The sequence below is a fragment of the Carlito syrichta genome, unplaced genomic scaffold (assembly GCF_000164805.1).
Source record: "Carlito syrichta isolate Samal-C Ts95f unplaced genomic scaffold, Tarsius_syrichta-2.0.1 Scaffold123581, whole genome shotgun sequence".
Lineage (NCBI taxonomy): Eukaryota > Metazoa > Chordata > Mammalia > Primates > Tarsiidae > Carlito > Carlito syrichta.
In genome coordinates, this window is record NW_007067677.1 from 404386 (window position 1) to 413946 (window position 9561).

General features: G+C 37.7%; 1 protein-coding gene across 1 annotated transcript; it reads left to right on the forward strand.

Annotated features, from left to right (window-relative positions):
• Window positions 1-2059: 2059 nt before the first annotated feature.
• Window positions 2060-2669, forward strand: LOC103249841 (myosin light polypeptide 6-like). The gene is made up of 2 exons (XM_021707724.1): window positions 2060-2102; window positions 2143-2669. The coding sequence occupies exon 2, from the start codon at window positions 2178-2180 to the stop codon at window positions 2526-2528; it is 351 nt and encodes a 116-aa protein (XP_021563399.1). The 5' UTR covers window positions 2060-2102; window positions 2143-2177; the 3' UTR covers window positions 2529-2669.
• The last annotated feature ends 6892 nt before the right edge of the window (window positions 2670-9561 follow it).

Here is a 9561-nt window from a genome sequence, read left to right on the forward strand (position 1 = left end):
AAACAAACAAACAAACAAGAATGTATTCCAATATCAAAAGCAAATATCAACAATACAAAAACTGCACTTAAGTTTGCACCAACCATATATACCTAATAGTTAATTATCAAATAATTCCAGACAACAGATATTATTTTCTGCTATTACAAAATTTTACATATGCAATGTTTTACTCACCTGATTTTTTTAAATTTTTGTGGCTTGTCTTGAGATTCTAAGCACCATTTATTAAAATGTTTCCACAAAGTGTTCCTTTTAAGCTGCAAATTTTCTTCTAACTGAAAATGCAGTTCTAGATACCAATTGGTTTTGATTTGTTTTAATGCTACTTGCAACTCAGAGTCACTGTTTTTTATAAAATACTTGTAAAAATTTATATGTATGTGCTTATTTTTCTGGAGATGGGGTTGGTTCATAGCAGCTATCAGATTTCCCTAAGTAAAACTGTATCCCATAAAACATTAGTAATTATTGGTGTAAGCTAGGAAAGAACATGGGCAGCTTGGTTCCTAGCTAATGACTCCTCAGGGTTTTTTTTGGTTTGTTTTTTAACTTGAGGTCTCACTCTGTCACCCAGCCTGGTATGTAGTGGCATGATCACTGCTCACTGCAGCCTCGACTTCCTGGACTCAAGTGATTTTTCTGCCTCTGCCTCCTAAGTAGCTGGGACTACAGGCACTTGTCACCACAGCCAGCTAATTTTTTAATTTTATTTTTTGTAGACATAAGGTTTTGCTATGTTATTCAGTCTGGCCTCAAACTCCTGGACTCAAGTAATCCTCTCACCTTGGCCTCACAAAATGCTGGGATTACAAGCATGAGTCACCATGCCCAGACAGTAACCTGGTTTTTAGTGTGTCAAATTATTTAAAATCTTTAGAGGGACTCACTATGCAAAGAAATATCTTTTTTTTTTTTTTGAGTCAGAGCCTCACTCTGTCACTCAGGCTAGAGTGCAGTGACATGCTTATGGCCACCGCAGACTCAACTGCTATACTCAGGCAATCCTTCTGCCTCAGCCTTCCAAATAACTGGAACCACAGGCATGTGCCACCATGCCCGGCTATTTTTTCTTGATTTATTGTAGAGATAAGGACTCGCTATGCTGCCCAGGTTGGTCTCGAACCCGTGGGCTCAGGCAGTTCTCTCACCTTGGCCTCCCAAAGTGCTGGGATTATAGGCATGAGCCACCGCACCCGTCCAGAAATACTTTTTTCTTTTTTCCAAAGTAAATTATAACCTTTTATTTATTTGTTTTATGAGTTGGGGTTTTTATGTTTTGATATTTCTTAAAATGAATTATATCTAGATGCTTGGCAATATGAAAACAGTAGCATTAATGTTTCTTAGAATACAAAAGTAAATGCCATTTATGTTATATTCAGTCTAACCTCTGTAAGAGATTCCAAATACCTTAATTTTGGTGACATCTAAAATTTCAGTGGAAATAATTTTGAATATTCCCTGGACATATGTAAACATTTAAAATATATCACACCTTTCAGTTTTTTAATAATGGAAAATTAAGCATGCAAAAATATATAACAGTCATGGCTCACTTCACAGAGGAACTCTAATCTGAATAATAGCTAATAGAAAAAAATATAAGGGGTACTTACAGTTACTTTGAAAAGATTATAAGGAAAACAATAAAATCATATAAAGTTTTCTTCTCAATTAAGATTTGTTTTTTTTTAGTTAATTATATTGTAAATTAATTGGTGATGTCAAAAGTATTGTTGGCTGGGCACAGTGGCTCAAGCTTGTAATCCCAGCACTTTGGGAGGCTAAGGTGAAGGGATTGCTCGCACCCATGGGATCACGAACAGCCTGGGCAACTTGGCGAGACCTCATCTCTACAAAAAAAAAAAAAATTAGCCGAGCATGGCAGCACATACCCGTAGTTCTGGCTACTTGGAAGGCTGAGGTGGAAGGATCGCCTGAGCCCAGCAGGTCAACACTGGGATGGCCATGAGCATGCCACTGCATTTCAGCCTGGGCAAAGGAGTGAGACTCCAACTCAAAAAAAAAAAAAAAGAGGAAAAGGTCCCACAGAGCTGAGCGGTCAAGCTGTGTGACTTCACTGAGGACCAGACCGCAGAGTTCAAGGAGGCCTTCCAACTGTTTTATGGAACAGGGTATTTGGTAAGATCCTGTACAGTCAGTGTGGGGATGTGATGAGGCCCCTCAGCCAGAACCCCACCAACGCCGGGGTCCTCAAGGTCCTGGGGAAGCCCAAGAGTGATGAGATGAATGTGAAGGTGCTGGACTTTGAGCACTTCCTGTCCATGCTCCAAACTGTGGCCAAGAACAAGGACCAGAGCACCTATGAGGATTATGTTGAAGGACTTCGGGTGTTTGACAAGGAAGGGAACGGCATCGTGATGGGTGTGGATATGCAACATGTTCTTGTCACTCTGGGTGAGAAGATGACAGATGAAGAAGTAGAGATGCTGGTGGCAGGGCATGAGGATAGCAATGATTGTATCAACTATGAAGAGCTGGTCTGTATGGTGCTGAATGGCTGAGAACCTTCCCTCTCCCCAAAGCCCATGCCTTTCCCTGCCTTTCCTGAAGGCGTCCCAGGCCTTCTGGTCACAGCACCTTGCCCATCTTGCCTCTCTTGGATGATGTTTGCGTCAGCATTCACCAAATAAATTTGCTCTCTGTGAAAAAAAAAAAGTATTGTTAAGATGTGCTGAAAAGATGTTGACTGGGCACTCTCTATATAGACTCAGTGTTGCCAAGAGATGTCATTTGTTTAAATGAAATCCAAGATAATTTTGCTCTTTAGCTATTTACAGCCTCATTAGGAAAAACAAGAGAAATACACAAGAAATTGTGAGAAAACAGTGAGTGATTAGGTGACATTCTGTGTCATACAATCAGTACTTGGGTAAATAATTGACTAGTATGAGCAGAAATTGTTTTGTGGTTCATTAAATTAAATTATTTTTTCAGTGTCTTCTTGGACTAGCTTTTTAGTTAAAGGTTAAATTCTTACTGCCAAATATTAGAAATTCCATCAGTAATTTTTATTTGAACATTTCTCTTCCTTTTCCAATAATGTAATCCCACCCACCAGAGAAAACAACACAGGATTCTTTTGTGTGGTGATGGCATTTTGAGAACAAAAAAACATGACACATGTGATTAAACTGAATATCTGGATGTTTACAAGATGCTGTAATGTGGTCCTTTGGACAAGAATTGCATGCATCTGTCTTGGAAGTCACTGTACCAGTCCAGGAGTGAAGAAATCTTTGGACTTTAAATCGAGTCTGCTTGGCAGAATTCTGTTTTTGAAAGAAAAAAGAACATGAGAATGGTGTATGTATGTATGTACAGTGACAATGGTGGCAAACTTCACAGATAGGACAATAGTTCTGAAGGTCAGCTGCTATGTCACAAAACTTAAGGTCTTTTATTCATCGGGCTAGGCCAGACTGTAAGAATAAGCCAAACCAACACCTAAATGGCTTAAGACAACAAAGGACTATTTCTTGCTCCTACTACATGTCCACCATGCTTTGGCAGGAAACTTTGTTGCACTACATTGTTGTCCCTACTTCTGATCTAGTTGACAAAGCACCCACCAGCTGGGAACATTGCTTTCAAAGTGGCAGAAGGGAAAAAACAAAATACCTCTTTAGGGTTTAGCATCTGTATCAGTCTCTGGTTTGGATTTTAATCAAGCTTCACAAGACAAAAATCCATTGAGATAAATACAAAGTCTTGTATTTAGGGCCTTTAATTCAATTTCCAAAGATAAGCACATATGCAAAAAAGACTGAGAGTTCAACATGCATAGGTCAGCAGTGTTATATGATGGCAAAAAAAGAAGTTAATCAATTTCAGGTTGTAGCAAAAGAGGTAATGGTCTCTAATGGTCTCACTATACTCCTTACTAGTTAGATCATTCTAGAAGTATCCATACAGATTTAGTGTTGTATGTGAAGAGAGATATTTGTAAGTGGAATGCATCTAGATAAAAATGAACAGAGGGCCAAGGGTCAGGAAAACTCTAATGTGAAGGATGATTGAAGAGACTGAGGTTACTTAAGTAGGAAAAGACAGAGAGGTAATATTCTGGATGCCTCTAACAATATGCAGAAGGGGTTCAGTCTAAACCTGTACAGAAGGTAGAAGGGGACCCATGCATGGAAGTTAAAGGGAAGAGGATTTCAACATAGTATAGAGAACTTAGTATTAATTAGAATTGTCCCCAACAATAGCACAGACTATAGAGAGTGGTCCCTGTCTCTGTGAGAGGTTCTAATTGAACATTCTGTGTTACATAATATGATTTCATTGCTGTCTCTTTGAGTTTTATTTATATTTAGTTAGTTGGCTATATTTCTGTTTTGTGCAATTTGGAGGCTATTTGAATCTTATTTTGGACTTTTGAGATTGATAATTGGTCTTTAAAAATGTTTTTGATAAATAAAAAATGAATTTTTGAAACTCTCTTTCAGGAATTATTAAAACACCTATGCTGCCATCAGACTGACCTGTGTTCATATCCTAGTTTCTCCCTTACAAGTTTTATGACCTTGGCAATTTAGTTACTTAATCTCTGAACCTACATATTTACATCTGTAAAATGGGAATAATAATATTGCTGAGGGGATTAAATTAAATAAGTTAATGCACATGAAGAGTTTTTTATGCTACTTGGCACAGAGTAGGCACCCAGAACATGAGCCTATCATTGTTGCTAATCCTTTCTTTGGCCTTTGTTTTGCTAAGGTTGACACGGTGCTTTTAGATTCTTGGTTCCAGCTTCTTTTCACTGTTTCCCTAGAGTTGCTTCAGGTTGCATTGTTAAGTCAAGAATATCGTTGACTTTAATGACTATTCTATTCATTTACTTGCCTCACACTCACACATTCTAGAATCAGATTTATTGATCAGCTCTGCAGCTCTAATCACTGATTATCTGCATAGTAAAGCCCATCATATTGCAGCATCCAACTGTCTAACTGGTCTTTGAACTAGTCGGTTGCTCTATGTATATTTTAGATTTGGGGGCCATAGGTCAACTCACATATATGTGCCCCTTCTTAAGTTTTTCCTCACAGTTGCTTTTTAGTTTTTTCTTTTTTTAATAATTATCTAGAGTATGAGGCTCAGATAATCTTATTGACTTGATCTTTTCATTAAACCACAGACAATTCAAAGAAATCTCACCTAAATCTCTTTTGAAGAAAATAAGCCTTTGAAACAATAACATTTGTAAGCATTGAAATTTGCATTTTTTCTTGGCTCATTTTTTTCTTGGCATTGACCAAAATAATTGGTACCTCAAAGTCTATGTGAAACAGTTGGCTTAAAAAATTCTCATGTTAGGTTAAAATGTGAATAACCATATTGTATGTCCAATGCTCTACTGCAAAATCACTATAAAGGCAGCTTTCTGTACCTAGATCCAGCTCTTTCTCACCTGTTCTATTCAGGTGCCAAGTTGTCTTTTTTCTTGTTGAGTCCAGGCTGATGGATTTATTCCTAAGGTGTGTGAGGAATTAATTCTCTTCATCTCCACAGGGACCAGTGAAACTTAACTACATTGTGATATGGGGAAGCAGGAGGTCTTTGGAATTTATGAATCATAACAATCAAATCTGGAACTAGTCATGTAGCCTTTTGCCTGGAAGCATATTATTGGGCATTCTGTTCATGGTTATAGCTTTTCCCTAGTGCCAGTTTGTAAGTCAGTTAAAAAACTGTTCACACAGCCATTGTGTGAGGAGAGTTATGCTGGCAAACACTTCAGTGTTACAGACATTTATTACCAGACTAAGCAAAACATTTCCGTAAATGTTAGGTTGTTTTTTTTTTTCTTTAGAACAGCCCTCAAAGGGCTTATTGCACATAGCCTCCCCACTTACTCACACATTCATCAGCACTCCCTTGACTAATTGGTGTTAAAGTGATGATGGGGACCTGTTTTCAGTTTTTTTTTTTTTTTTTTTGAGGGAATCATATTTTTTTGCAGATGGATTTCTTTAGGCTAATCTCAAGTTTTTCCAGCAAACTTGAGGTTACCATGCAAACTTGAGGTTATTATAACTGGATGACTCTAATTTTTAGAATGTGAGAAAATTCAGATGGTTGGATTTCTCACTTTGTATAGGTCTTTCATATGCAAGAAGGAGTTACTAGAGAGAGAAATTAAGGTAATTTAATATTAGTAACTTTCATATGCAAGTTATTGAAAACACTAGGTCTCTACTTCATTTATAAAACAAGGCTGATAGTAGTACTATCTTATAAAGTTGTTGTGAAGTTCCAAGCAAATTATGTGCTAAGCTTCTAACCCAGTGCCTACAGCACTACCAGTGCGTATTTGATCCTTGTAAGCCTGGAAAATTGGAGGGGTATTGTTATCTGCACGTTGCAATGTGAGAAAACTCAAGCTCTAGAGGATTACCGGGACTTGTTCATGGGATCATATGACTAATGCATAATGGAGAACAGGATTTCAGTCTGAGATTCCTAACTTCTAGTCCAGTGCTCTTTCACTATAGGAAGGCTGAGGGGGAATTAATTAGGTGGATTGCTTGACATGATCTTATTCCAATTTTTTCAAGAACTTTTTCTTTAACTTTTAGTATTAACAGGCACTTTTCTCTTGGGGTGGTATATTTTCCAAAGGATCTTCTACTTTTTTGCCTTAGAGATATGAGCAAAAGTACCAGAACAGGAGACTTTTAATTAATGCATTGTTCTCAGTATGGTATTGCCACTTTTAGCTGTGCCAGATGTCTCTGAGTCGATAGTCCTTTAGTTTCAGTTTATTTATAAAATCCAATATCATTTCTGCTATGATGGGGAGGGATAGTCTCCTGGCTTTGCCTAGTAAGCGAGGGAGCTTTGTGGGGGTACGACTGTTTTTTATATGGATACTTTACCAATTCTTTCTGTATTTGAAACTATCTGGTACCTCCAGTTTCTGATTCTTGCTGGGATTTCACAGTATAAATCTGTTTCCTTATTATCCCCACACCCTAGCCTACCACTTGTAGTAGTTAGCTTTCTGTCTTTTCTAGTATGTTTTCATTTACATTTTTTATTTGCTTTCCAGCTCCCCAAAATTTTGAGGTAGGCTATTTGTTATCTTCTTTTCTCTTGTTTTCTTGGTCTTTCTGGGTTTATGAGTTTTAAAAAATTAAATAATTTCACTGTTTTTAGAAGAACTTTTTTTTAGAGACGGAGGAAATCTAAAATTATGTGTTAAATCTACCACATTTAAGAACCATTTCATTTATTGTATTGAAGAACTTAACATATATTTATTTCCAGATTGCTATACCAATGCTACCTTTTTGTATGTGAATCATCCTTTTAGTCTGTTGACTGCTTTTCATGCCACTTAATGTTCTCATATTTGTAATTGTAACTGAATGTATATTACCTTCTGTGACTTTGTCCTGTCCCATCTCTCCCCATGGTTATCTTTCATCTTCTTTTCCATCTCTTTACTTACCACTGTAATGAATATGTTGCTTGCTAGGCCCTTTCTTCCCTACTCAGATATTTGTTCTTTTGTTTACTGCTGTTGCAGTCTAGATGAAGATTGTGTCAGGATGCGGTGGCTGCAAAAGGGAAGGGCATAGAGCTTTCTTCTTTTTTCCTATCTCCAGTTCTGCTTCCTGGGGTCTTCTTTCATCTATTAAGTTTTTTCCTCTTCTGCTGACCTCAGAAGCTAGTTCAAAGCATAGCTGCAAGCAACAGGGATTATGACTACAATGAGTAGAGTGAGAAACCCAAAATGTATTCCACCAGCCCCAGTGCTGTCATTCCTACCCTATCCAACAATCACACCCCAATCCCAAAAACTCAGTCCTTTTTGAAAAGTTTTAAGGAGCTTTTTTTGTGTAAGTGAATAAGTCCTTTAGTAGGCCCAGAGGGACCTTACAGTGTCTTGGTTTTTCCCTTAGCACAGAAGTAAAAAGAAAGGGGAGAAGACACAGCAAGAAGCTTTTTAAAACTTACTTTTGTGCTTAACAATTTAGAAAAAATTCTGAAAACTAAGATTAGTGGTAAAGCTGATAGACAATTTTGTATCATTCATGGGGCTAGAGTAGAAATAAATTGGTTAAAAGTTGTAAGTGATGGTTTTAGAATTAAGAAGAGACAAACCAGATTAATCCAAAATTTCCTTGGGAGAAACATACTTTTTAGTTTAGTGTGCCCATAGACCTCTTCTTTCTTCCTTTACCTTTTCAAACTCTTCTTTTTCTCAAATTCCAGATAATGTGGTTCAGAAAGAAAATTCTAGGCCAGACTCTCTTTTTTTGAATCCCAACTTTGATGCTTCTTGGGTATATAAACTTGAATACAATCATAATAATTGTGATGGTATGATACTAGTATAATCATAAAGAAATATACCAGTAGAACAGAATAGACTTCAAAACAGACTAACTTAAGATTTATGACAAGAGTGATACTGCAATTCAGTATTTAGCCCCTATGTGTCTCAGTTTCCTCAAATGCGTTTACATAGGCATTCTCATATGCAAGAATGAGTTACTGGGGAGAGAAACTAAGGTGATTAATATTAGTAACTCTCATATGCAAGTTATTGAAAGCATTAGGCCTCTACTCATTTATAAAATATGGCTCACATAGGACAGGAATAGGGATAACTGTGGTACTGTGGTGGTGTTGTGATGATTAAGTGAATTAATACAAATATCCTTAGAATAGGACCTGACATCTAATAAATATTTAAGTTGTAGCTATTATTTTTGTATCTGTGGTTTTTTTTTTTTTGAGTTGGAGTTTCACTCCACCGCCCAGGATAGAGTGCAGTGGCATGCTCACGGCCACCTCAGCGTCGACCTACTGGGCTCAGGCGATCCTTCCGCCTTAGCCTTCCAAGTAGCTGGACTACAGATACGTGCTACCATGCCCGGCTAATTTTTTGGTTTGTTGCAGAGAGGAGATCTCGCCAAGTTGCCCAGGCTGTCCTCAAACCTGTGGGCTCAAGCAGTCCCCTCACCTCGGTCTCCCAAAGTGTTGGGATTACAGGCTTCAGCCACCACGCCCGTCCGTTATCTGTATTTCAATAAAGTTTCCCCTGGTCCCAGGCCTTAGTACTCTGAAATTTCACAATCCTTACTCTGCATCACTTATTTTAGGACTTAATTATTCACTGCCTTACTTTGCTATCAACTTATTTTGTGTGCAGTATTTGGATGTCTCTAGCTATTGTGAACTTTGAAGACAGAGACTTTTTGAGGACTGTATGTAATTACTTCTGTAGTTTGCATGGTACTCAGCACAGCATCAAACTCAAGGTGGTGTTCAGTCTGTGCTCACCAGCTGATTGGACATTAAGATCACCTTGGGGGCTAGGCGACCTTTGTCAGGAGTCCTGTGTTTAGCCTTCCGGACAGAAGATAATAGCAGTTGTATATTTTGCAGCCTTAACTGGTATCAGATATATTTGCTATTTTTTACCTTTTTAGTAAACAGTCCTGGATTTTTTAATGCGTTCTTAGGGATTAGCTGGAAGTAAATATACAGCAAGGAAATGTACAACCTTGTCATTCT